This window comes from Cyprinus carpio, chromosome B5, assembly GCF_018340385.1.
Source record: "Cyprinus carpio isolate SPL01 chromosome B5, ASM1834038v1, whole genome shotgun sequence".
NCBI classification, from domain to species: Eukaryota; Metazoa; Chordata; class Actinopteri; order Cypriniformes; family Cyprinidae; genus Cyprinus; species Cyprinus carpio.
In genome coordinates, this window is record NC_056601.1 from 34,814,407 (window position 1) to 34,842,125 (window position 27,719).

At 38.1% G+C, this 27,719-nt stretch overlaps 1 protein-coding gene across 1 annotated transcript; it reads left to right on the forward strand.

The window, feature by feature from the left end:
- The first annotated feature begins 2,885 nt into the window (after window positions 1–2,885).
- Window positions 2,886–27,618, forward strand: LOC109109412 (solute carrier family 22 member 23-like). The gene is made up of 8 exons (XM_042723467.1): window positions 2,886–2,996; window positions 16,187–16,413; window positions 17,506–17,633; window positions 18,424–18,526; window positions 19,389–19,618; window positions 20,467–20,499; window positions 22,049–22,172; window positions 23,040–27,618. The coding sequence occupies exons 1-8, from the start codon at window positions 2,886–2,888 to the stop codon at window positions 24,292–24,294; spliced, it is 2,211 nt and encodes a 736-aa protein (XP_042579401.1). The 3' UTR covers window positions 24,295–27,618.
- The last annotated feature ends 101 nt before the right edge of the window (window positions 27,619–27,719 follow it).

The window sequence follows — 27,719 nt, forward strand, 5'->3', positions numbered from 1 at the left end:
CTACTTTTAAAGGTGCTATGATTATGCTCAAGAGTTCTACCATTAGTATTGGTAAAGTCTCAAAAATGATCATCAGGCTTTTGAGGAACCGATTATTTATTTCATCTCTCAGTCAAAAACTTGAGTTGCATGGGATTATATGTGTTTTGAAACTCATATGAGCTTTGATCAACGCCTTATCTCAGCATGAAAATCCTAATCAATATACTACCTACATGACATAACCCTGACACTGATACTCTCTTCGTGGCACTCGCTATAACATTACAGATGTTATTCTGTTAGAAACATAGCTCATTAATTTACCATTACCAACCCCGCTCATCAGATTTGTGAATATAAAACAAGTTTCTGAATAAAACGTGGAAAGTTGTTTTTGATGAGTTCTTCTCCCTCGAATGTGAGATCTATACTAATTCACGTATTAACCATTTAATAGAATAACGGCTGTTTCTTTCTATATGGTGCAAAATCCAGAAAAAGTTTTGATGCAATAGGATGTAATATATGAATAATAAGGCTCTGTTCTTATGTCTCCCGCCGTGAGAATTCTGTCCATGTAGGGCTTAAGTACTGGACTTCTCGCTCACATCCTCGTGGGGGACTTCGCCTGCATGGTTCATTCATTGCCAAGTTCTCCCTGTTGGTGGGTACCTCCGATCGATTGCGAAACTAAGAGTGTTGGGAGGTCTGGCAGATTGGGTGAGTGATTGTAATTATTTGTCAACAGTTGTTGAGAATGATTAACTTGGGTCCTCTGAGGGGAAATGCCGCTGTTTCCAGGCTACTGAACACGAGTGTGTAAAACTGTCAGGCCATAAGATCCACAAAGAACTCGGCACAGCGTTTTTTGGTGTTGCCGCCACTCGTAGTCTGATATGAATCATTTTCTGGACCGAAACCTGCTAGTGAAGTCGCGTTGCTTGAGATCGAAAGTCTCTTCAAGGATGGGTTATGGATCAACTCCTATGCTCGAGATTTGTCTGTGTGGTGTGGTGTGTGTGCTGTGTGTGTGTGTGTGTACTCAGCAATTACTTTATCCCAATGATGGTCATCAGTCTAGTGATGTCATGATGGTGAACTAGTGTGAGTAAAACATCAACATGCCCTATAGCTTTAAACAGTGCCATTACTCCGTTGCAGGAAGCATTACACAGCAATCCGGACCATGGCCTAATATATCGGTGATGTACCCGAAAACCCATAAAGTGACTGATAATGAGTGTTGGGGTGTTGGGTACGTGTGCAAGTGTGAAATGCTCATAGGCTCACAGATGCTTGTTTATTTTAGCAAATTGATTTTGGTCAACCAGGTAAGCTACAGGCAGGAGGCGAAGAAACATCGCTAGTCTGTTAGAAGTCTATTCAGACCGCTGTAATCAAACAGCAATATCAGTAGGAAAGAAAAAATCACCACTGCTATTTTACGGGAAAAACTGTTAGATGCCTAAAGCACTCTTTTTTGTGGCGTTTGTTCTGTTGAACGTTATTACGGGGACAGTTAGTTACTTGATGTTTCTAAACTATAGTTAATGAAAATCAAAAAAATGTTTAGAAAAAAAAAAAAAACTAATTTTAATTATTCTACTCATGTAAGAAGCGGCTCAGTAACTAGAGATTTTTAAAAGTAGTACACAGTTAAAAGCAGTGTTCATGTTTATTAGTTTTGCCTATTAAATGGATATTCAAGAATTAATAAAAATTTCACTTCATGTAAATTTTTTTATCAATTGACCCTTTGAATCAAAAATTCCAAGGTGAAAGACAATATGATTCGACACAGACCTCCGGGTTCGCATTTGGTCTGGACCACGCTCATCAACTAACCATGCATCCACATCGATTGGTGGACATTGTGCAAGACATTTTTAATAGATGCAAACACCTCCCGGTCTGTCTTTAAATGATCGTTTTATGAGGCCATCTAGTTTATGTTGCGCTTTCACTTACGCCAATCCGGCTCTTAGGCCCGTTATGAATGCCTCCTTTTCCCCCCATTCCCAATTCTTTTCTCAGGCGCCTGATTCCCCCCACCAACCCCAACAAAACCTCCTATTGACCGACCACCACCGCTGGCTTCGCGGTTTCTCCAACGCGCTGCCGTGCCCTTCTCGCCAAACCCACAAATTGAGCGATAGCGCATCACGCAAACATACTACCTCTATACCTTTCACACACCCACAGCACACACACACCTACGATATAAAAACATTGCCGGGATGCAGACTCGGTAAGGACCGGTTGTCGCAGAAAGCCCTTACAATATGGGAATGTTTTGGGTGTGTTTTCTGCAAATTACAACCCTCGCTCACACAAATATAAATATTTTTTTTTTGTTTTTTTTTGGGTGAGAAGTTCTCTCTGGTATGATACAGAAAACACTCAGTTATACTGAATGAGTCCTATTGTTTGTTTGCGAGCACAATGTGTCTTGTGTGGAGGCAGTGGTTGCCGAGCGCATGACATCATCAGCTATGTCATGTTTCTAATTATTTATTGGACATGTGCAGTTCATGACCGCTGTTAATGCATTTTCAGTTGTAGCATGTTTTTTTTTTATGGCAATCATTCAGGAATTGTTTTTAAATGTTCTCCTTTAATGATCTGAAATGAAAAAATGGTCTACAGGCTTTAGAAAGAACCAAATCATTTTGTAGAGTGAGCCCGATCTACTTTAGGGGATTTGTTGGATTGCTTTTGTACTACTATAAATCAAATGCTACTGTTTTTGACTCGCTTGATGTCACATTATAATTAGAGCACATGTGATATAAGGAAAAAACCAGTGGAGAAATAAAATTGCCTTGTTTTGTGTTTTCTAACGTCAGGATTGGACGACACCGGTGTCGATCCTGTCCGTTCATCTGCATGTTAAATTGTTCGGCATGACGGGTGGCCTTCTCAGTCAACGTCCCGATGTTCAGCTACCCTTGCGCTTCTTTGAGCTTGGCTTTCTGCTTGGGCATGGAATCCCGCGCTCTCGCTCTAGGCCTGAGGTAAAGTGTAACCGTCTTGATGATGGAAACCCGCCTTTCTTTAAAGAGCTCTGGTCCAGAAGACATTTACATTTTCTGAGGCATTATCCGTCATTCTTTGTGCAACAAGCTTGTGTAGTTTGTTTCAAGGGAATACATTTACTTACAATTGCAAAACAAATAAAAAAATATCAAATATAATATTTATCATAATATGAGACCCTGGAGCACAAAACCAGTCTTAAGTCGCTGGGGAATATTTGCTAGCAATAGTCCAAAAAAAAACAACCTGTAGGTCAAAATTATCAATTTTTCTTTATGCCAAAAGATTAGGATATTAAGATCATTGTTCCATGAAGATATTTTGTACATGTTTACCGTAAATATATCAAAAACTTAATTTTTGATTAGTAATATGCATGCTAAGAAACTTCATTTGGAAACTTTAAAGATGATTTCTGCAATCATTTTAGATTTTTTTGCTCCCTCAGAAGTCCAGATTTTCAAATAGTGTATCTCCGAGAAATATTGTCCTCCTTAACAAAAACCATTTACATCAATGGAGAGATTGTTTTAATTCAGCTTTCAGATGATGCAATAAATCTAAATTAAGTGTCTAATTGACACGTAAGACTGGTTTTGTGGTCAGGGTCACATATATAAAAATATACCTCCGAGCTCACAAACAAACACAGATCTGCCTTTAAAGGTTTGTCAGTTATTGTAAATAATGGAGGAGAAAAATATGGATTTTCCTTCCAAAGAACCCGACTTTGACTAATAGCCTAGAATATTAATGCAGTTCCAGTATCTCTCTCTCTCCTTTCCGCTTTGATTCATTTTCATTTATTCCCCCACACACATTATATGTCACCGGGTGGATGGCAAAGTCCCTGCTCTTCTTTCCACTACTGCGTTCCTCAACCCAGCACTTGTTGGAAAACTGATTATGATTGATGATTATCAACCCCAAATTGGGTCAAATCCACCCAGCTTCCTCAACCCAACAGCCCTCAACCCAGGTCGGGTTTGAGAAAAATCATCCAGCCTTATATGCAGCTATCATAATCTGAATGTGTATGATTTTGTGTCTCTCACATGCCGCGGCTTACCCTTCGAATGTCGAGCGAGGCTTAATTGTGGTCTCTCAGCCGTCTATCGTTGTACTATCATCATTCAGATGATACCCACAGACTAGCAGTGCCGGCTACAAGCTTAACAGTTGAAGACATTTTTGCATGAGGTGACATAATCCTACTTTAGATTGGATGGCTCTTCCAGTAAGATGGGGTTTGCCAGCAAATTGCATCACCTGACTGTCTGAGGGCCTCGAAAAGCTTTGTAGAATCCATGCTGGAACTGCCTTACAATGGCTACACTGGGCCCTCATTTTCACCGTTGTCATAGTCACTTTTTAACGACCCCATCTACCTCCACCAAAATAGGACCCGTTCTGAACTATGTGGTGTGCATTAAATAAAACTGTTGTTCTTTTGATTCTACTGCGCATTTGATTGTTTTTGTTTTTTTTTACTTTTTTTACATTTTAAAGGTTTTGTTGACGATGGTTTAAAAACAAAATTCTCTAATTTCCTTTTTTTTCATCCCTCATGTGTGTCCCAAACCTGTCTTGAGTTTCTTTTTTGGTGACCACAAAAGAAGATACTTTCAAAGAATGTTGAACCACAAGAGTTGCGGTAGCCATGAATCCATAGTATAGAATTTTTTTTATTAACAAAGCGCCAGCACAATCTTGGTTACCAACATTCTTTAAAATATCTTTTTTTTAATATAGTAAAATACCTTGGGTGAGTAAAAGATGACAGAATTTTCCATTTTGTGTGCACTATCCCAGCACAAATACTTTTTTATTCATATTTTGTCAACTCCTAGTCATCTTGAAATATGAAGATGTATTAAATGACATGCATCTACTGTTATATAAAGATTTGATTGATATAATATATATATATTATTATTTTATATATATATTTATAATTATATATACTATATATATATGATATACACACAGTACAGGTCAAAAGTTGGAACATGTACTATTTTAATGTTTTTGAAAGGAAGTATTCTTATGGATCTCAAGCCGCATTGATTTGATCAAAATACAGAAAAAACAGTCAATATATATATATCTATATATATATAGAGAAAAGGTGATAAAATCTATTTTTTTTTTAAAAAAGGCCTATAAATCATTTTTGACAGCCTCGGTTGTCAAATGCTTGTTTTATAATTGGGAAACTTTGTCAAGTAATGCCCAAAAAATCAAGAAACCTGGTGTTTTGTTACAAAACACTGGAAGGGCCTCTGTTTTATGATTCCATTTTTATGCTACTTTTAAAACTTTTAAAACTTTTTTTACAAAAAACATTCATTTTATTTAGTCTATTATGTAGTGCCTAAATGATCGATTTTTTAAACGTAGCTAGACAGTTAAAGCAGTGTTCATGTTTATCGTTTTTGATATTAAACTTGATATCAATATTAATAAATTTCACTTCCTGTAATTTTTTTATTAAAGTAAACTTTTGACATCAAAATTCCAGGTGAAAGAAATACTGATCGACTACATGACATAGAGGGTTCACATTTGGTATGGCACAGCATTCATTCCAACCATGCCTACACACGAATCTGTTGTGCAATCTGTGCACAGACAGATTTTAGATAAAGATGCTCAAAACCAACACCATCTCCGTTCTGTCTTAAATGCTCGTTTTTACAGCTTTTATCTTAGTTGAGGCAATTTTCACTTTAATGGCAATAAAAAGGATAGTGGCAGTTTCTGAATGCCTATTTTTCAAAAATCCAATTATATTTTCATCAGGAGCGAGTTAAAAAAAAAAAAAAATCCTATTTGAAGAAAAATCACAGAGGCCTTAGAGGTCTTTTGCATCTGAAGTCTTTGTAAACAAATTGAGAGAGAGAGATCGAAACATCATATATACATGTTACAACAGAACTAGATATAAATACATTTGTCCCTGGATGATAATAGCTGTCAGGAAAGTGTGCAGAAAGCCCTTATAATATGGGAATGTTTTGGGTGTGTTGGGTTCTGCCTAACATTCCTAACCTTTCGCTCCACAAATATAATATTTTTTTTGTTTTTTTTTTGGGGTGATAAGTTCTCTTAATCGCATTATGATACAGAAAATCCCTCCGTTTAGTATACTGAATGAGTCCTATTTGTTTGTTGGCCTGGCACATGTTCTTGTGTGTGAGGACAGGGGTTGCCGAGAGCATGACATCATCAGCATATGTCATGTTTCTAATATTTTTCTGGACACTTGGTGCAGGTTCATGACGATGGTAATGCATTATCAGTTCGTAGCATGTTTTTTCATGGAATCATTCCGGCTTTTGTTTTTCAATGTCTCTTTTAGGGTGTCGGAAAACAAAAGGTTACACAGCTTTTAGAAAAACAAATCATTTTTTAAGTGCCCGTCAACTCCAGGGACTGTTTGCAAATAAATTCAGATTGCTTTTGTACTAGAAAGTTTTGAACGTTCGCTTGATGCACATTAAATGTAACACATGTGAATAATTAAAAACAGTGGAGATTAAAATTGGCCCTTGTTTTGTGTTTTCTAACATTCGTCCAGATTTGTCCCGACGCATCCCTGTCCTGATCCTGTCCGTTCATCTTCATGTTTAACTTCTCGGCATGACGGTGGCCTTCTCCTGTCATACCGTCCCGATTTCAGGATCTCACCCCTCGCTCTCTTCTGAGGGCTTTCCGCAGTGGCGGAATCACGGCTCCTTCGCTCTATTTTTCGTCTCTGAGTAAGTGATCTCTGTCTGCCGATGATAAATCCTCTGAGTTTTTAAAGAGCTCTGTTCCATAAGACATTTACATTTTCTGAGCATTATCCGTCACTTCTGTTGGTGCGCACCCAGCTTGTGTGATATTTCGTTTCAAGGGAACATCTTATTACACAATTGCAATATAACAAATAAAAAAATATAAAAAGTATCTTTATGCATAATATGATACCCTGTGAGCACCAAACCCGTCTTAAATGCTGGGTCGCTGGGGTATCTTATGCTGTGAGGCATCAGCCACAAAATACACTGGTATGATTGGTCAAAGATTCATCCAATTTGTTCTTTATGCCCAAAATCACTTCTCAGCGCTATTAAGATCATTGTGTGCCATGACGATATTTGTCATTTTCTACCGTAAATATATCAAACTTAATTTTTGTTAGTAATATCATTGCTGTAAACTTCATTGGACCCCTTTAAAGTGCTTGTTCCTCATATTTAGATGTTTTTTTGCCACTCGTCAATTCCAGATTTCAATAGTTTGTAGCTCGCGAGCCACCCAAATATTTGTGTCAGATTCCTCAACAAACCATGACATCTCATGGAGAGCATTATCATTAGCTCATACTCACAAAGACTTCTCTCAGCCCCCGTGAATGCTGGAATCAAGTACCCAAAAAATGGGGCTTCTCTCTTTGAAAACTCTCAAGACTGGTTGGTGGGCCATCGGGGCTCACCAGATAGTTAAAAATTAACCTAGATCGCAGCAACAAGACTGCTGCCGGCCCCTGTAAGGGGTTGTTCGGCCTACTGGCTTATTTGGAATCTGGATACACAATGATTGGATTTCCACTCTGTCCAAACCACCGCTGTGTTGAGTCTGTATAGTAGCAATATAGCGGCGCCAGGCAGCGCTATGCTCCCGTCGCCTTCTGTCTCCTTCGCCCTTCCGCTTGGATGCGGGGCAGGGAGTTCCCACACACATTTGATGTCACGAGGGATGGGGCGTCGGCAATGTCCAGGCTCTCCTCTCTGCCACTAAAACATCGTGCGGCCCAACCCAGTCACTGGGTGGCTGGAGAAACCCTGTTGATGTCTTATGAATGAACCTTTATCATCCCCACATTTGTGGCGGTTCCAAATCCACCCTGCTTTCCGTTCTCCTCACGCTGCAACAAGCCTCTACCCATGTCCGGTGGAGACAAAGGCCTACCAGCCGGTCAGTGCACCGCATTCCTACTGAAGGTGTGCGGATGGGTGGTTCGCTTCACGAGGGGGGCGTACCCTTAGAACAATGTGGTACTAGGCTGCGGGAGGGTAACAGTGGGGTCGCCTCAGGTCTATCGTACCTACCGTCCATTTTCAGTATTGATTACCCAACGCCTGCAGTGACCTTCTAACAAGCTTACACAGTGAAGACAGTTTCTGATTGAGTGATAATCCGCTTTAGTTAGGGCTCTGTCCCAGTTAATTTTTGTGTTATGCCAACCATGCCTCAACTGACTGTCTGAGGGCCCTCAGAATAAGCTTTAACTCCATGTTGAACTGCCTTGAGCAATGGCTCCATCACTCGGGCCTGGTCATCGCCGTGTACATCGGCAGTTTCGCTTTGCGACCACCCATCTACCCTCCACCAATAGACCCGTTCTGAACGATGGTGCGCTGCATTAAAATCAGACGGTGTTTATTTTGATATATTGCTCCCCGCCTATTGATTGTTCTTCTACTTCCGTTCCACTAACTGCACTTGAACAAGGAATGGTTCCCCAAAAATAAAATACAAAAGTCCGCACTTAGTGCTTCTTGTCCACCCCCTCATGTCGTTCCAAACCTGTATTGAGTTTTCCTTCTTTCTGTTCGAACCACAAAGAAAGATATTATTAAGCAAGTAGTTGAGTAACCAAAGAGTTGACTGTAGCCCATTGCCCTTTCGCACGTATTATGGATTCCGCATTTTTTTATTCACAAACCTTCTTGGGCTGTAAGACTCAATGCCAACACTTTGGTTACCAACATTCTTAAAATCCTCTTTTTTTTAATACTAGTAAAATACCTTGGTGACGTAAAAGATACCCGAAATTTTCCCATTTTGGTGTGGAACGTCTCCCAGCACAAAAATACTTTGGATTTTATTCCTATTTCGTTGTCAACGGTCCTTCATCTTGAAACTACTGAACGAATGTTGAATCATTTAAAAATTACATGCCAGGCACTGTTATATAATAGCATATGGGATCTTCTATATATTATATGTACACAAGCACAAAGTATTTGGAAACATTACCTACATTTTTCTTACAATGTTTTTGAAGACGATGGGTATCTTCTCCTCATGCAGCCTGCATTTATATGCGTCAAAATACGACATAGAAAAAACAGGTTATAATTATAGTATACGCCGTATAGATCTATATATATAAAATATAAAATCTACACTTTTATTCTCTCTAAAAAGGACCTAGACGAAATCATTTTACTGACCGCCTCGTTTGTGTCAAATGCTGTTTTATAAGTTGGACAAGCCTTTTGTGCAACAGTAATGTAACCGAAATCAGCCTCATGAAAACACTCGGCGTGTGTATTCTGTCCTGTGACACACACATCTGGATGCAACCCGCCGTACCTGTATTGTGCCATGTATTCTCTTTTTGCCATGCTACTTTTTAGCTCTTTGTAAAATCATTTTTTTAAGATACTCCTATAAAGGTCCGTAGCCTCGATTCCTTAGTAGTCCCTGTCATCTCAAAACACTAAAATGGATTTATTGTTGGTTTTTCCTGTGGAAAAAGATTCATACATCAAAACATAAAAATAATAAAGGCTGCACTTTTCGTACAACTAGTAGGAAACCGGTACGTGCAAAACTCCAAAACAACCTATAAAGTCTCAAGCATTACTCATGACCTAAATTGGAAGTCTTCTGCCAGTCAATGATAACTTCGTGAGGGAGCAACCATAATCTGTTTATTCCTGACTATCACACCATTCCTCCAGTGCGCTCGTATATTGTTCATTCCTAAACTTGTTGTTCCATGGAAGAGAAGTCCGTACCACCATATGGTTCTTACACTGGTGAGCTGTTGCTATGCAAATTTCTTACTGGCTAAAGCCCTGACAACCCCAACCTGGACGAGATCTACAGGACGAAGATTAAATACCTGTACAGATACAGATGGATCATCTGATATCAGCTGTGGAGAGTAGATCAACAAGAAACCTGCAAAACCTTTTTAACCCCATTATTTAACTATGTTTTCTGGTTGTGTCGTCATAGATCTCTGCTGTATGCGTTTCTTCCCTACAATACCCGTGGATAAACACTGTTTAAAACCCGCTGGAGAAAATATCCACTCGTACGCATTCCCATTCATCTCAGTAGTGACAGTAGGTGAAATGTGATGTGCATGCTGCCATATTTGCACATGGTACAGTTTTTAAGCCAACAACCGAGCTGAGCGATAGTAAATGTCATGTGACTACACATTACTCTAGAGCTGCAGCATTGTCTTTCCATGTACACTCACTACACACACAAGAATAATGCACCGCTTAACTTGTGACTGTCCTGAGATGTAATGTAAGAATCACACTTCGTATACGGCATGAAGTAATGCAGCATGATTTCAAACTCTGAAAATTATTTTTTATTTTAAAAAGATTCAGCTGTGTGGTTGTTCATCAAACCTTGGCCGTTTCAAACAGTCTGTCATTCCAAATAATGGTCTTCTATAAAGTGAGGATTGATCGAAACCTTCTCTGTATTTAGTTCAGTCCATTAATATTTGGACACCTGTGATGTGAAGGCAGTGAAGGGTCATTTATTGATTTTTGCCATTAGATGGAAGGCATCTTCTGAATATCTGCTGTATATTAAGCAAGTGATGGAAGGCACTTTTAAGTGAGATGTCTGTAGTGAGACTGTAAGCCTTCGGTCTCTGATCTGAAGTTGAGCTCTAAAAAAAAAAAAAAAAAAAAAAAAAAAAAAAATTCCATTTGCCAATTTGCTGCTTGTTGTGCAAGTACACAATATGTGTGGGACACTTTTCATCATCAGACAGGCATGATTTGGTGTACACCTCTCTGTAGGATATACTGTGAGATACACATCACTATAGCCAGGTTTCCATCCAAAAGTTACCAGGTAGAGAGCTGAAACCATTCATTTGCGCACAGGTTCAAGATAATTTGTTGATTTCACAGGTTTTTTCATCTGAAAGAGACACGTGCATGCATACGTTCATTTCTATAAATCACACGATTTACACATATTTGAGAGATTATCGTGAAGATCAATTTTAGGGATAGATCAATTTCCTTCTGTGCACAACATTGTTGATTACGAGGCCCTAGATCTGTGAAACAGAAGGTCAAGCGAGGATTTTAATCCTTTATTAGAGAGGAGGTAGTATAAATAGTATATAGATAAATCAAACTTGGACGATGAAAGGTGAGCACCAGCCAATGGGATCACTTATTTTCACATTAGACCCGCCCACTGCCGAAACAGCCTGCTTGCAGAGGCTTCACCTTGGTCTTAAAGGGAATAGTTCACACCCAAAAATGAAAATTTGATGTGTATCTGCTTGCTTCCCCCAGGGCATCCAAAGATGGACAGTAGGTGACTTTGTTTCTTCAGTAGAACACACAATGATGATTTTTTAACTCCAGCCGTTGCCAGTCTCTCAGCTGTATAATGCATGGCAATGGTAACATAAAATATACTGAGAGTAAAAATAACATGGCCGGTCACTTGGACATGCAAACCAAATTAAACCCTGCGGCTCGTGATGATACATTGATGTGTAAAGACACAAAATATTATATATTAGGTTTAGACAGAATTTAGATTTTTGGGTGAGCTTGGCTTTTAAAGCCTTTGTAGGTTTTTTTTTTTTTTTTTTTTTACAAATGGTTTTGTTCATATATCAAACATTGATTTGTCCAAAAAAACAAAAAACGATTGATTCCCATTGAATATCTCACAACAGAGGCAGCTGAGAAATCTGGAGGCTAAGAGCAAATCCAAACAGAAACACTCAAGAGTAACTAGGCAAAAACTAGACTCAACAGTTAATCTACATCAAGAGAGAGAATCCAACGGGTGAGTGAGACTCATTACAGCTTACAGACTCCAGCCATGAATGTGAGGTGTGATGTTCTATTTCTAGAAGTGATGCTGTTAATACTTTAATGACATTAAGAAGCATTATGTAATGCTTAACAGATCATTAGGAGAATGCATATTAAATGTTTGATTAATTTCATATACATGAACATTTGATTTTCATATTTGAATGTTCACTACTGATCTGTTAAACTACGTAATTATTGTTGTGGTGTTATGAATGTATTATGATGCATGATATCCCAGGATAACAGAATCAGTCACAAACTTGATTATTTGTGGTGCCTGAGTCGACTGCTAGCTGTATTTCACACACCAGTGTTAAATTTCTCTCATCCTTGGAAACGTTAGCTAATGAGTGCGTGTGCACAGAGCTTTCAATGTACATACAGTGTCCTAATATTCATAATTAGATGCCCTAGATAACAGCTCAATGGCTAGGGTCAGTGACCGTTTGAATATTGACGACAGTCTTTATGGGATTATATTAGCAAAGACAGAGTTAGGTTAACTCGCAGATTAAATCACAAATCATGATCCAGTGGAAATGGCATTCAGATACAGACCTGCTGAAGATTTTGAGCTTTTCCTAATGATGTATAATGCTTTTGTAATTAAAGGGAGAGTTCACCCAAAATTCCTGTTAATTTACTCACCCTCAGGCCCTCCTAAATGTAGGTGATTTTTTTTCTTCAGTACAGTAAAGAAGATTTTAGCTGAAACCATGGTCCTCTTTTATAACATCACTTTGAGAGTCAAAAAAAAGCACATCAGGCAACACAATATTTAAACCTGTGGCTCCTGACGATATATCGAGGTCTTATGAAGGGAAACAATCCTTCTGTGCAAGAAACTGAACATTATTTACAACATTATACCTGTAATCCAGAGCCTCAGAAATTTCTGTGAGCTGGTTCTTTCAGACAGTTCGTTTCATTGAACCGATTCACTAGTTTGTTTACTTAATCACACAATGATGTAACAAATACCAATTATATTATCAAAGCACCCAATAATGACAAGAAGCATGGATGTTTTGCATGTCTTAAGCATATAAAGTGAATAAACTAGTCTTCATCAGCTCACCTTTTTACAGTGAGAGACCATAAAATCTTTAATTTCACCTCTTCGTTCAAGTGTTTGGTTCACGCATGCGCATATCAGCGGCTCATCGGTCCGAGTCGAACTGATTCCTCAGTTCAGTGACTGTTGGAGGAACTGGAGCTCTGAATCTTTGTTATTGTGTTTGGTTCACGCATGCGCATATCTTGATTGAGTAACTTGTAGATCTGTGCTTCTCAAGCTGCAAACTGTTTCAGACGATTCATTGAAATGATTCAACTAGTTCACCAGAAAGAACCGGTTTGAAAGAACGATTCGTTTTTGTGAACCAGACCAGAATTTATTTATACTCTTTCTTTCTTTCTTGCTCGCTTGCGTTCTTGTTTGTTCTTTAGCTCTCAAATCTTTAGCTCTTTTGTAATCAGAGAAGAAGTGTTTGTGTGCTGACTGGAGTAAAGTTCAGTGGTTGTGCTGAGACTGTGTTCTTCTGACCCTGACCACCACATCTAACAGCACCTGCACTTCACCAGCAGGCCCTGCGGTTTCTCTCCTATTACTCTCTCCCGTTTCACACTGTTAAAACATTATAAATCTGCTTACAGATGCCAACAGCTTCGCTTATCAGTCCATGCATTCCCCGGGAATCAGACTCGTGGCCACGGCTAGTGCCATTCTCTAATGTGAAATCCTGTAAAATCTATAACCCTCATGTCATTCAGTGACACAGTGATCCTGGCATGGAATGCAGTTGAATACGTGACATACTGGCAGGAAGCCATGAGTGACTCATGTGACTGGGGAAGTTCATGTCAGGCTCAAACAGACAAACAAGCCGGATTCCTCACGGCGCCCTCTGCTGGTAGTCATTAGGATTCTCAGCCACAGACTCCATCAAGCTCAAAAACAGTCAACTCTTGATATATCATCATGGTTTGGATTAAGGTTATTTGTATTCATTAGTTTCATTAAAACAAATGCAATGTATCGTGTGTCCTCATTCAGCTAGTTACGCTGTGGGAACGTGCATGAGGGATTTGGATCAGATGGGTTAAGAAGCTCTAGCTTCTCTCTCTCTCTGGCTTTGTTCCAAAACCTAGTAAGCAGCCTTCATAGGCAGCGTTTTAAGGGAGGATAGACGTGAAGGTTTTTTTAAAAGCAAGAGAAAAGAGGTTCATTTAGGAGGTACAGTTCTGCTCACCAAGGCTTATTTGATCAGAAATACAATAAAACAGTAATATTGTGAATTGTTATTACAATTTGTAATAACTGTATGTTTAAAAATTATTTTGCACACTGCACTCGCAGTTTTCTGGATGTCATATTTGAAATTCTTCCACTTGAATTTGAACTGTGGAAAGCAATGTTACTGCTCTTGAGCTTGTTATTGATAATAGTTGCTTGTTGGGAATATTATGGATACTTGATGTACTAAAATAATTAAATCAGAAATTGGTATGTAAAAAGAAAACATAAAAAAACAACTAAAAGTGACAAAAACATAAAAATAAAAAATTAAATTAAAATGAAAAAATTAAATATAAACTAATAAAAAAAATAAATTGTAATAATTATACTAAAGCAACACTGCTGTGGACAAGTCATCTGATGTAAAAACACCACTTTTCCACTTTTAAATCTATTAAATAGTTCAGATATTTGAAGCAAGTTCATCTAAAATACTTTTTTTGTGACGTTCAATGCAAGTTTTGCATGTTTCTATGATTCAAGCTCATATTTTTAAAATAATTAATATTTACTCTGTTGTTATATCACATAACATTATCTTTTGTTATGTGATTTCAAATTTGAAAAAAAAGATAAAAAAATAAATGATTTGAAAAAAAAGTTTTTTTTTGTTTTTTTGTTTTTTCAGCTAGTGTTCTGAGTTGGGATGTGTTAGTAATTCATCGTCTAGCTGAGAAACAGTGCTTTCCCGTCAGCTTCACGACTGAGCTCCGTCTCCGAGCACAGAGCATGATTCAGTTCCTGTGGGAAGTGCTGCTCATTGATATTCTGGGCTTTTCTGAAGGATTGTGCAGTCACTGTGTTCACGCCGGAGTCCTGTCACCTTGGAAAGCTCAAACCCGAAGCGTTCACCCGTGTCAGACCCTGCTGTCTGTTCTGTGGTTTTGCCATCATTTGATATTGCAGTGCTGGTCTGTCACTGAAGACCACCCGTGCTTCTGCATTATGAATACTAACGAGTCACTGAATTAATTGCAGACAGATGACAGACCAGATGTTGTGCATGCATTACATAGTTGTTTAAGGTCCCTTTAAAAAACTGTGTCTGTAGAACATTATGAGCAGTTTGGGGTCTTTTACAGAAGAAGACTGTAAATCAATATGGCTTTGTTTCCATCCATGTGTTTTAGGATACTGCATAAAAACACTGAATGGAAATCCAGAAACTACAATGGAAACACATTTAAATAATACTTTTCTTGATGTGCAACAAAAAATGCATGTGACTTTGCATCAACAGATCATGTGATTGGATGATTTATTATGTAGGAAAGCATATAGGTATCAGTGGCAACTTTCATTTTTATTGTTAATACTTTGCAGCAGTTTCCAATGAAGTGACAGTTTTGTTCTCTTGAGCACATGGGGTGGAAACAGTGTTTTATTTGCAAATGTTTTACACAATGTTATAATGTTCTGCACGGGTTTGAAGGAAACATACCTAATATGGCTCACACTTTCTTTAAAAGCTTCAATAATGTCATGTTATGGTGAAATATGGCATTTGCAATGTGCCTTAAAGGGATAGTTCACCTAAAAATGAAAATTCTGTCATTTACTTTTTCCAAATCTTTCTTTATTATAAATATTTTGAAGAATGTTGGTAACAGTAGCTGATACCATTGACTTTCAGTGTTTTTTATTTTTCCCCGTATATAAAAGTCAATGGCTAGCATCAAAAGAATATTTTTAGTTGTTTGGGTTTGGAGAAATTATTTGGTGTTTGGTTTTAGTTTTTGGTTAATGTTTTCATTTTTGGGTCATAAAATATACATACACAGACAATTTAGATCTAATAACATGACATGGTGCTGCATTGCTTTTAAGTAATGTACTAAACTATTTGGAGACGAATTATGGCGATAGTTGATAATAATAATGATAACAATAGCATTTAATCCATTGGCATCTTTTATTATTTCACTATTGCATTTTTAGATTTGACAAAAGCTCAGTTTAAATTCCCTTAGAAAAATCACTCTAACTGCTGCAGTTATTGAGAGCCCTGGTATTAACTGACTCTAATGTTGGATGCGTGTTCTTGTCTGCAGGGATAGAGCTGTGTCTGCCGGGATGCCGTTTCTCTATGACCATGGTGGCTAACTTCGTGGCGTTGGCGGGGCAGCTGCTCATGCCGGGACTGGTAGTCCTCTGTCGTGATTGGCAGATACTGCAAGCAGTCGTAATCTGCCCTCTCTTACTCATGCTGTCCTATATCTGGTAAGCAACTGTGCCATGGATGTTCAAAAATATGTTTGTGTTTGGCTCTTCTTAAAACCAAAATTAGATTTTGAAATTGCAAGTGCACTCAAGACTTCAGCTGCCGAAAAAAGACATTGCACTACTTTATTAATCAGCGTAATCATTTCCATCTGCACAGATAATGCAGAACCACATTAACACATCAGAAGGATCAGATATAATAACACAAGGTTTTATAGTAGTCTGGAAAATGGGCTTTGCATCAGATAAAACATAAATGTACAAAAATAGAACACTTCAAACTATAATAATCATAAATGTATTTTAATATTTCACTTAAAAGCAAACGTTTTGGTACTGAGGCCATTGTAAAAAATTTACTATTTACTGTCAAGCATGATTAATATATACTGTGCCCAAAATCGGGTTACCATAATAATGCAAGTAATTTAACTGGTGACAAGTAGCAGATGGAATAAGATCAATGCTGTGACAATATGCTATATGAAATAATCATAGTATAAGAAGAAGGGTTTTTAGTGCTTTCACATCGAAAGATGATCAAGTTGTTTTACTAGGTGGCGTTTTAGTGCTTTCACATCGAAAGATGATCAAGTTGTTTTACTAGGTGGCGTTTACGGGCAAAGAACCAGCATCATGCCTTTCCTGTCAAACTAAAATAACTATGAAGCATACAGTATTTTATTGGATTGTTCTTTTTTTAATGTAAATAGACCAGGGTTTTATTCAGAGCTGTGTTTAACTGATTTATTTAAAAATTTATCACCTGCATGCATTTTAGAATTTTTGTCTAGTGTGCATCTGAAATGTCTTTTATAACCTTTTGTTAATCGTATACTTGTATAATTTATTCAGAGATGGCCATTAAAATAGCCTTGAGACTGGCATGGTGTTAAAAAGTAAATAAATAAATAAATAATTGTGTAAGTTGCTTTGTTTGATTGTTTTAGGTCTTTATTTAGCAGCTAACGTTTAGTGATAATGCTGTTTTTCTGCTAAGTGTTTAGCCCAGAACAGATTAGATTAGTCTCTGTAGTTTGATATGATGTTATCGTAATATAGTAAAGTATATCTGTTTTCATTCATCAGGATTTTTCCGGAGTCTCTGCGCTGGCTGCTTGCGACACAGCAGTACAATCGCTCCAAATGGATCATGGAGCGCGTCGCCAAGAAGAACAACATCAACCTAGAGGAGGACGCAGAGGAGCTCATGACCGGTACACAAGCAAAGAGAAAGCTTTTATAATGTGCTAAGATATGATTAGGTTTAAAACTAGTGATCCCAACAGCTTACAGCTGTAATATAGCAACCAGATGTTTTAGATGAGATTTGAAACATTTAAAAGATGCATGCTGCAAAATATCTGAACAATCGCAAAATGACTAAAAACATAATTTATCAGTCAGAGAAAACAATCACAACTAACCTCCCTTTAAAAATCAATCTGTGTAGAATTCTTTCTAGATTTAGATGCAATGCAAACTAGTTTTTGACATCCTCAAAATACAAACTGTTGGCGCTTCGAGTCTATGGCCAACAAAGTGCATCAGAAATAATTCTGAAATGTTTTAGGGCTTTCAAAGAAAGGTTGACATACTATTTTATGTCTTATTTTCCCAAAATGGGACAGTGAGTAGATGGTCTTGTTTGCAGTAAACTGCTATTTCTACACATAACTTCATTGCTTCTCTTAACGGAGAAAAAGAAGTTGCTCGATTGCACGTGTGGTTAATCCTCACAAATTAGTGAGAGATACTGGCCTGTATAGCCATGTTAAGTATGTTTGATTCATGCTTCGATGATCATTGCTCATGATATGATGTATTATGAACAGCTGCAATTAAATTACAAAACTCATCCTCCTCAAAAATGTGAAATATGAAAGTGAAGAAAACAGACTTCTTGTCAAAATGATTGAAGGCAATGCCATCCCTTTTGTCGTCCCATAAACCTATTTTTTTTCTGAAATGTTTGATAAAGCTGTTTGTTTTCTGCACTGATTTCAGAGCTAAACCAAGCCTTGCCGAAGCAACCCAAGAAGACATGCATCGTGAAGATGGTTGGCACAAGGAACCTGTGGAAGAATATAGTAGTGCTCTGCGTCAACTCGTAAATATCTTTATATTATGCATAGGATGCTTATTAATTAAAAACATTCTGCTGATTTTAAAGGGGCAGTTCACCCAAAAATGTCAATTCTGCCATTTCCTCACCCTCATGTCCAAAACCAAAACTTAGAAAATCCAATAAGGTCATTAAGGCGTCATAAAATGAATGATTCCTTATGAACTGAGCTATTGAATTAAAGACTTGTGAAGAGATTCGCTTTCTTTGATAAACAGCTTTAATGACCCTTCAGGATCTTGTAAGTTTTGGTTACATGGACTTTCAGTGGAGGGACAGAAACCTCTCGGGTCTCATGAACCCTCATAATGCATTCGGTCTGTTTTGACCCACTTCTAAAAAAATGTTCTTAAAAAAATTAACAAAAAAAATTCAAAGCCTTTAGTTAGGGAAAGAAATGTTACATATACTCAGATCCTCAATTTTCTTTTATTTTATTTCTTTTTTGTGTTCGGGTCATTTTGGACCCGGGTATGCATGGGTGTATCATACGTGTGAGAAACACTTTCTGTAAAATGATTTATAATTATCTCTGTAAAATGCTTTTTTGTGTGTGTGTGTGTGGCTCATGTGTAATTTGAAATTCAAAACTGTAAAATTTTTTCACATTCACTCATTAATGAGAAGTTGCTAATCAGATGGAATTATGACTTGTATAAAGAAATGGACTCAGAATGCAAAAGATCTGGAATGCATTATGAGGGTAAATTCTTTATTTGTGTTTTAAAGACTATGTATTTTTGGTTGGAAAGGCATATGAGGGTGGATGATGGCAATATTTTCATTTTAGGGTGAACTGTCCCTTTAACTCTGGCATCCAAAAACCTCTGTTTTCTCTGTCTTTCAGACTGACAGGTTACGGGATACACCACTGCTTTGCACGCAGCCTGACGGAAGACCAGCCGACCTCCATCTTCTCTAATTTCTATGCCAAATACTACACCATGGGGGGCACTGCTCTGGCATCATGCGTGGCGCTCTGCCCTGCCGTGGGCGTGATGGGGCGGCGCGGGGGACTCCTCATGTTTATGATCATCACAGCCCTGGCCTCTCTCCTTCAGCTCGGCCTGCTAAACCGTGAGAGAACACACAAATCACAAACACACAGGACGACCCCCTGTGGGGGGCTTAAACCCAATTAAACAGAATCACTGTCACACCGTTTAAGTGTTTAACACATCTGAGTTTCTGCCGGAGAAGCTGGCATGAAGCAGATTGTGTACAACAGGTTTTCCAGCAGAGTTTTGATAATGTTCATACTGTATTTTAGAGGCTTTAGAAATGTGTTTATCAAATATGATACAGTGGGATCTAAAGGGTTAAGCAGCTCACTCGCTATTACTGTCTGTCTGGTGTGCATGTAAACATTGTGAGTGTATCACAAGCTCAAAAGCTGATCATTGATTTGCATGCTGTGCACATTACTACAGCACTTTACTATCCCGAGAGGTCATGTGACAGCATTGGGATGTAGTATGTCTGTAGTGAGTTCATGCTACACACATTCATTCTTTATATAGAACGAACCTTTTTAACACTCTTCATCAACTATAGTACCTACTGTACTCTGACAGTATGTGATTTTAGACACAGAAAATCAGACTTTACCAGGTTTACTGCTGTCCTGAGATGTGAAGGATTTTTGCTCTAGAATCGCTTCCCTTTAAATTGCTCTCCAGTATTAAAATGCTGTTAAACCTGTTGTACCCCACCAGACTTATGGTTTATAAATGACAGAAGAGCATATTAATGAAACGGCTTGATTGGATATCATCTCTGATAATTTAAAGCATACTGAGTTTTATATTTGTATTTATAAGCACACATGCATATATTTCATTACTAGCCTTGAGCTGCAAACTACTTTAGTTTCTCATCTGTTGTTTGTTTTTTCCCTCTATGTGATGCGTCCATGATGAATGAAGTGGTGGGGAAGTACAGCGTTCACCTGAATATAGGTAAAGTATAAACACTATGCTATTTATGCTGTTTTCTCTTCATTGCTGTGTATAATAAGTAATAAAACACTATAATAATAAGTGTAAAACACTGTGGTTCTCTCTAAACCTTGCTCTTTGTTTGTGTTTGCTTTTTGACGTACATGAACCAATGCAATGAGTTTGGGTACTGACTATATGTACTTTGACCAATAGCAGACTGGGCTGTTTAAGAAACCAGTTGTTATGTTTGCACAAGGCTACTGGTTCAGAATTTACACACTAAACTGGAAAAAATGTGACACTTTGGACCAGATGTACTGAAGCTTTTAGTAACAGCAATCAGCAGTTTCACAAATAATATTTTTGTATTTATAGTGTATATATTGTATATAGCATCCAACAGCATTGCACAAGTGCAAGGTGCCATCTAGTGACTGTGTGCAGAACACCCTTAGTGTCTCAGCCGGGGTCCACTCCACATGCGTGTGAATAAAAATCTGTTTGTGAGTGTGTATATAAAGGTGATACGAGTTCGGCGATAACTGGCCGTATGTTTCAGAGCGTATCACAGCACTGTGTTCATTCACACACGAGCAGCTCGTAATCTCTGCTTCCAGTGTCCTGGAGTGGATCAGTTTGCTTCAGCTTCACACAAACTCTTTAATTTGTGCAGCTGCTGTGAGTTTTGACCACGTATGAAATGGACCAGCTTCCCAAATTTGAGAATAGTTTATAAATCTGTTGTCCAAAGAAAAGCTATAAGATCTCAATATAAACTATAGAACCTTCACAAATTGAGACATTAGCATTGTTATTATTGTTACTACTAAATACATATACAACACTACAATATTAATATTGCAGTAGCACTTTATTTTACAGTCCTGTTCCTCATGTACATGCTATGTACTTATTATAGTAATTACAGTAACTAGGTAATAACTAGGTACTAACCCTGAACCTACCCCTACCTAATCATGTAGTTACCTTATATTACCAGAACTTTCTTAGGTAAGTATACTGTAAGTACACGTACTGTAAAATAAAGTGCAGCCTTTATTGCTGTATAGTAATATATTTCTTTTAATGTTTATAATTTAATAAAAATATTTAAATTATTAATGTTGTTGTTGCTGATGTTGTTGTTATTATTAACCCAAAACAAAATAAAAAATGAAGAAGAAAAATTAATTAAAATTTTTAAAAAAGTTTAATTTGATAGTGAGCAGTATTTGGGCAAAAAAAGCCTTCAAACCTTTCTGTCAGGTTCCAAAGTACTTAATTTGACAGTTAAATAAAATTTTTGTGGGCTTTTGCCAATTCGTGTGGGCTTGCTTGTACAATGGACACAAAAAATAATTTAAAATAAAAACATTGAAAAATTATAATTTTTCAAGATACCCCCCTTTCAGCATTATTTCAATGAATATCATTACATGCACATTTGGTGGAAACAATTTTTTTATGAGCTATACACCATTTTTATATTGTGCTGCTTATGTGATGTTTCTTTTGAGAGAAAAAATTAGTAAATGACTCACCCTGTTGTCTTTCTCACTCTCCACAGACAACTCTGGTACGCTGAACTCCAACTTTTCAATGGCTTTCTCCATCATTGGCATGTTCTCCTCCCACGCTGTCAGCAACCTAAGCATCTTTTTTTGTGCTGAAATCACCCCAACTGTGATTAGGTGAGCTAAACCACATGGAGGACTTTTAAGATTATGGGGAAAAAAATCAAAAAGGTCAAAGATCTTTCTTGTTTGTATTGTAGTGTAATTTGCATCCAATTTGTGTGGCTGACCCTAGCGTTTATTTTCATAGTTGCTTTTAGTGGATATTTTATTCCAGTTATGACAGATGATAAAATGTGCCTTAAAACCCCTTTGATATTTAAAGATGCCCCTATTATGGGTTATGAAAGGTTCATATTTTGGTTTTGGGAGTCTCCAACTACAGGTTGACATGCATGCAAGGTCAAAAAACACTATTTATTCATTGTCTTATAATATGCATTTATTTTTACCTTACTTGCTCAGCGAATTCTAAATGATTCACTCAGCGATTCATTTTTCCAAACCCCTCCTTTGCATGACGCTAATCTGCAGGGATTGGTCGATTTCATTTCCATTTCATAATAAAAGCAGCATTTGTGAGTGCAGTGCTGTTTACAGTAGTTACCGGGGAAACAGCTATTTTAAGAATTAATTTGCATTTTCATTCAGACCAACGTGAAAATCAAGTTTTCCCAAGTCTGTGCGCGCAACAAGTGGGCGGGCAATATGCTAATATTTCATGTTGACGTCAACATGAAACGGCTTGGGATTGGTTTAAAAAATGACTCGTTTCAATGATTCAGTGTCGACTCTTTCTTTTGAGAAACAATAACTTTATACACGGTGCACTTTTAGATTTAAAACTTTGCGGGATGTGCTCATTCACTTAGAGCTGTGTTACACACTGCATGAAAAGTAATTTTCAAAAATCCATAATAGGGGCACTTTAAGGCCAGTGTTTTGATAAATGTCTTGTCCTTGTTTGTTTTGTGTGCTGTCTAGGGGTGGCGGTCTAGGCCTCGTCCTGGCCAGTGCTGGTTTTGGCATGTTGACGGCACCCATCATGGAGCTGCATAACCAGAAAGGATATTTTCTGCACCACATCATTTTCGCCTGCTGCACTCTTATCTGCATCATTTGCATCTTGCTGCTGCCCGAGACTCGCAATCGGCCTCTTCCAGAAACGTTAGGGGACGGTGAAAGCTACACCCGCCAACCGTTACTGCCACCTCGCAAACCGGGCGAGCAACGCCTTCTGCTGACCAAGACCGAGAGCCGCGAGTATGCGAGGGTAGGCGATACGCCTCTCCACGAAGCAGCTGCTACTGCTATTTCCACTATGGACTCCACAGCCTCATCCGCCGTCGATCTTCAGATGCTCATGGATGCCCCCGTCCAGGCACAGCTATTCAGTATGAAGTCACTGACCTCTACCCAAGAGCCGGATGAAATCCAGCAAGAGCATCCCAGATCTGCATCCATGCCGGGAACCTCTACCTCATCCGTAGAGCATCCTCTCCTTGCCTCTATCCCAAACACTTCAACCCCAATCGCTATTAATTACTTTCAGACACCTAAACCAGAATCTCCCGCCATTCTGCCTTCTTCAACTGTGATCACCGATCCTACCCTGGAGTCCCCCACTTCTTCCAATCTCCAAACTCCTTCACTTTTAGAAATGGGTACACCAGCTGCTGAATTCCCCTTGACTCTTGCTAATGATATCAGCATACTAACTGAAGTGGGCTCAGCAGGTCCCACCCAAAGCTTTCCTCTCTGCGCATCCACTGGACAATCACCCACTCCGCCTTTAAACAACATTCCTCCCTCTTCCTCAATAGACTCTCCCATTCACCTAGTCACTGAAATTCTGCCCTCTTCCCCAACAGACCTGTCTTTACCACCAATACCAGACCAGTCTGGTCAAGTTAATGCCATCCCAGCTCAATCCTTTTCTTCGCCCATAGATCCCGGCACTCCATTGTTACATTTAGTCACCCAACCTGCGATTAACTCCATAGAATCTGGCCCCACTTCACCAGCCGTATTGGAGCCAACCTTAAGTAATGGTACTTCTCTTCTTGCCACTGTGGGTTCAGCTGCACCTCATGCCACAACCACTGACTCTGTTACAGAATCCAGCCACCCACTTATGACGAACTTGACTGTTTCCTCACCTATTGACTCAGGTACGCCTTCAGACGTCGACTTGCCCATCACAGAAACCAACACTGCCAATGGGGAGACGTCTTCATGACAGACACGTTCGCTCTACAAGACTTGGTGGGCAGCCTTATTATCAAGAAGCAGTTCTTGTCGTGGGGGCTCATGCCAGTCATTGTTAGAAGTATTTTTATTTTCCAGCAGCCATGACCCTAGAATGGCAATGCAAGGAGAAGGTCTAAAAGGATTTGACTGAAAGGGAACAACCATAAGGGTTGATGCTCAAAGCGTTTTTACTCTCCGTTGGCTTCAATGACTTAAACAGCCTTCTTAGGGGCCGTTCACACAGAGCGCGTTTTTCTATTTCCATTGTTTTTCTATGTAAACACGGTTGATGGATGTGTATGACGCATCTTGCACATGATTTTTGGCGTTATTATTGAAGGACAGTTATTAGTCCGAAAGCAAAGTGGGAGAGAGAGGGGGACTGGATTGGGAAAGGTCCGTGAGCCAGGACTCGAACTCGGGATACCTGAAGTGCAATAGCGCTATCTGTCCGCATGCTGCCCACAAGACTATTGGCACTGACTATCACCACGTTCTTAAGATGAGGTGTCAAAACATTTTCAACTTTTACACGCAGTGCCGCTCATCAATGTCAGTTCCAAAACAGTGGACCAATCAGACGACCCTGGAGGCGGAGCAAGAGTTGACAGTCTCAAGTTGGCATGGCAATTGTTTAATTTGATGGAAACATTGCGGAGGAGGCAATTTTTAGATGTAAAGACGCATTCTGTGTGAACGGACCCGTACTGTGGTGCCAGTAACTGCTTTTGGGGCAGCTAGATCCAAATTTCCATGTGTTATCATTGAGCTTGTGTTATTACGAACACTAAGGCCAATAGTGACGAGTTCCCACTCCGGAATCTCATATAGTCTAGTAATTACTGATATCTGCTTGTTTGATGATAATAAACAACAGGTAGGATCACATTAGTCAAATGTGATTAATTCACAGTAATTTTCTCTCAATTTGACTGTAATTAAGTCTATTAAATTTTGCGATATTCAGGTGGGAATACGGCATCTGTGAAGTCCAGTATCAAAGGGAAGCCCAATCACTGTATATTTAACATTGGAAATGTTTGCCAATGTGTCTTGAAGTGGAAGGCAAATACTTCTATGAATTAGGTGTCGAAGAAACACCAGTTTCTGTGTTCAGAAGAATAAGTGCAGACAGATATGCATATTTCCAAACCTGATGTAAAATAGACACTACACAGAGACTGCTCAAAATGGTATTTGTGTCGTGTGTTTTATTAAGCTAATGTTTTTTAAGCTAATCACTAGATTCTGGTGGGGGGGGGGGGGGGGGGGTAATTTTAAGGGATACAGATGATGTACTTCATGGCTGTGTGTCTTAACCACAATACACTCAATCAAGTGTATGCAACAGACGTATTGTGAATGTGAAAACTTTTGTAATTTATGCTATTGTGGTACTGATGTACAGTGGTACTGACTGCTTAAAAAAAGATTTTAGGTTACTATGTCTGTATCAGTGAGTGTATGCCCATTGGTATTTTGTTACCATGTCTGTGGCACTTTATTGTTCACAGTAACAAAAAACAAAACAAAAAAAGCATATGAACATGAAAAAAATGAAACTTTCAATGAATGACGTTGAAGTAATGAGAACAAATAATAATTGGAGGAATGACTACAATTGTCATCTTTCATTTGTGGTACATTTATACCCACAGCAATAATATATTTAAAATGTGCGACCCATGCCATGAGTTTAAAACATTTCAGATTTTTTAAATTGTTAAAAATCAGTCAAAAATACTAATATTTAATACTAATTAATTACCCTAAAATATGGTATCAGGTGGGTGTGCTCATTCATAAGTCTGGCTAAAATGATTCATTTCGGACATGTACTTGGCACCAAACCTAACATTACTTTGGATAGAATGAAAAGAATGTTTTTCGATGATTGTGGCATATTCTTAATCATTCCAGCTTATATTTAGTTTCTTTTTACTTTCAATAAATAGTATTATTGCCCTGAAGTATGTAAAATTTGTAGAAAGGTTTTTGATCATTTTTGTCACTTTCGTATTTCGAGTTTTTCCCAATACGGGGCATTTTCTTCTCAAATATACCATGGCTTTCTTCTGCTGTATCTGGTGACCTGCTTTAGCTTTTGCTACTGTTGTTACATTTGATATATACACATTATGAGTGATGATGAGTCATTCATTTTCAAGCATGTTACAACAAAAGAACAATCTGAAAAGAAAAATCACACTTTTACATTTACAGTCGCGATGTGACTTGTTAGCATGATTTGGCTTTGAGATTTGTCTAAACTGTTTAAAGCAATACAAAGACTCACGTTTTTTAAGTCCCAAAAGGGATTCGGCATTTAATGAAACCTAACCTAGATTTCCTAGCCAAGATTTTGGAGAAAGATAAGGCCAGAACAATATTTAACACAAGTGTGCAAATACTGAGGTGAATCTTCAGCCAGTGCATGCTTAACATGAGCTCTTTTATTGTTACTCTTAATAATCAATATTTATGAAAGCAATAGTTTTACCTTCAGTGCTTGTGCCATTGAACCACATTAGTTTCAAACATACAAAACTTGCTCAGCAAGATTATTCAAACTGTTGATTTGCCTGCTAGATTGCTTATCGCAGCAATGCTGAGAAAGAAATGCATACTTGCGATCTAAAGTGTCAAGATTGTAATTAAAGACACGTGAATTTGAGCTTGCGTAGCTAGAATTATTTGTGGTTATTTACTTGGAGAAGGTGTGTTTTGGGCCAGATCCCTTCCTCCACAGCGCTGAATTCTCAGCTCACTATTTGACACTCGACATTATGAATTATTCATTAATTTGACTCTTCCATAGGCAACTCGTGCACAAGTGTCACCCTAATAAGAACAATATTTCTTGCTTTCAGGTAGAATCACTTGACTTGCCAGTCTTATGCATAGCATGTGAAGGTTGAGAGTTAATAATAGAGAACAGGTGCAGTGTTTAACATTAGGTGCCCTTCACATTTGCAGATCAACCACTAGATGTGAACCACATCAAACTGACCTCTTTTAAAGCTAGTAATCTGATCTGTCTGATGTGATCGAGGAAAAATGAATGTTAGAGCCAATGCAAACTCTTTTAAATTCAAATTTGTGATATCTTGAGTATATCTCATATACTTGAAAAAGGGTATTTAATACAGGTATTCCCTCAGAATGTAAGAAACAAGAATACTGAGGATGAATGTCAAAAAATTGATTGTTTTGGGGTTTAATGTACATTTTTTTTAACATAAATAATGCACATGTATATAAAGTCATATGTGTCGTCATACGTTATTGAATAAAATATATTTATTGATATTTATTGGTTTACTGATGAATGTGTAAATATGTTGCCTGATAAAATACAGTCTACAGAATAATAATGCATAATTATATATATACACACACACACTAAGCACAGCC

Coding starts and splice junctions, on each gene's coding strand:
- LOC109109412 (XM_042723467.1), top strand. CDS start 2,886: ATGACGGGTGGCCTTCTCAGTCAACGTCCCGATGTTCAGCTACCCTTG. Junction 16,414..17,505: donor CTCATGCTGTCCTATATCTG/GTAAGCAACTGT, acceptor TTCATTCATCAG/GATTTTTCCGGAGTCTCTGC. Junction 18,527..19,388: donor GTAGTGCTCTGCGTCAACTC/GTAAATATCTTT, acceptor TCTGTCTTTCAG/ACTGACAGGTTACGGGATAC.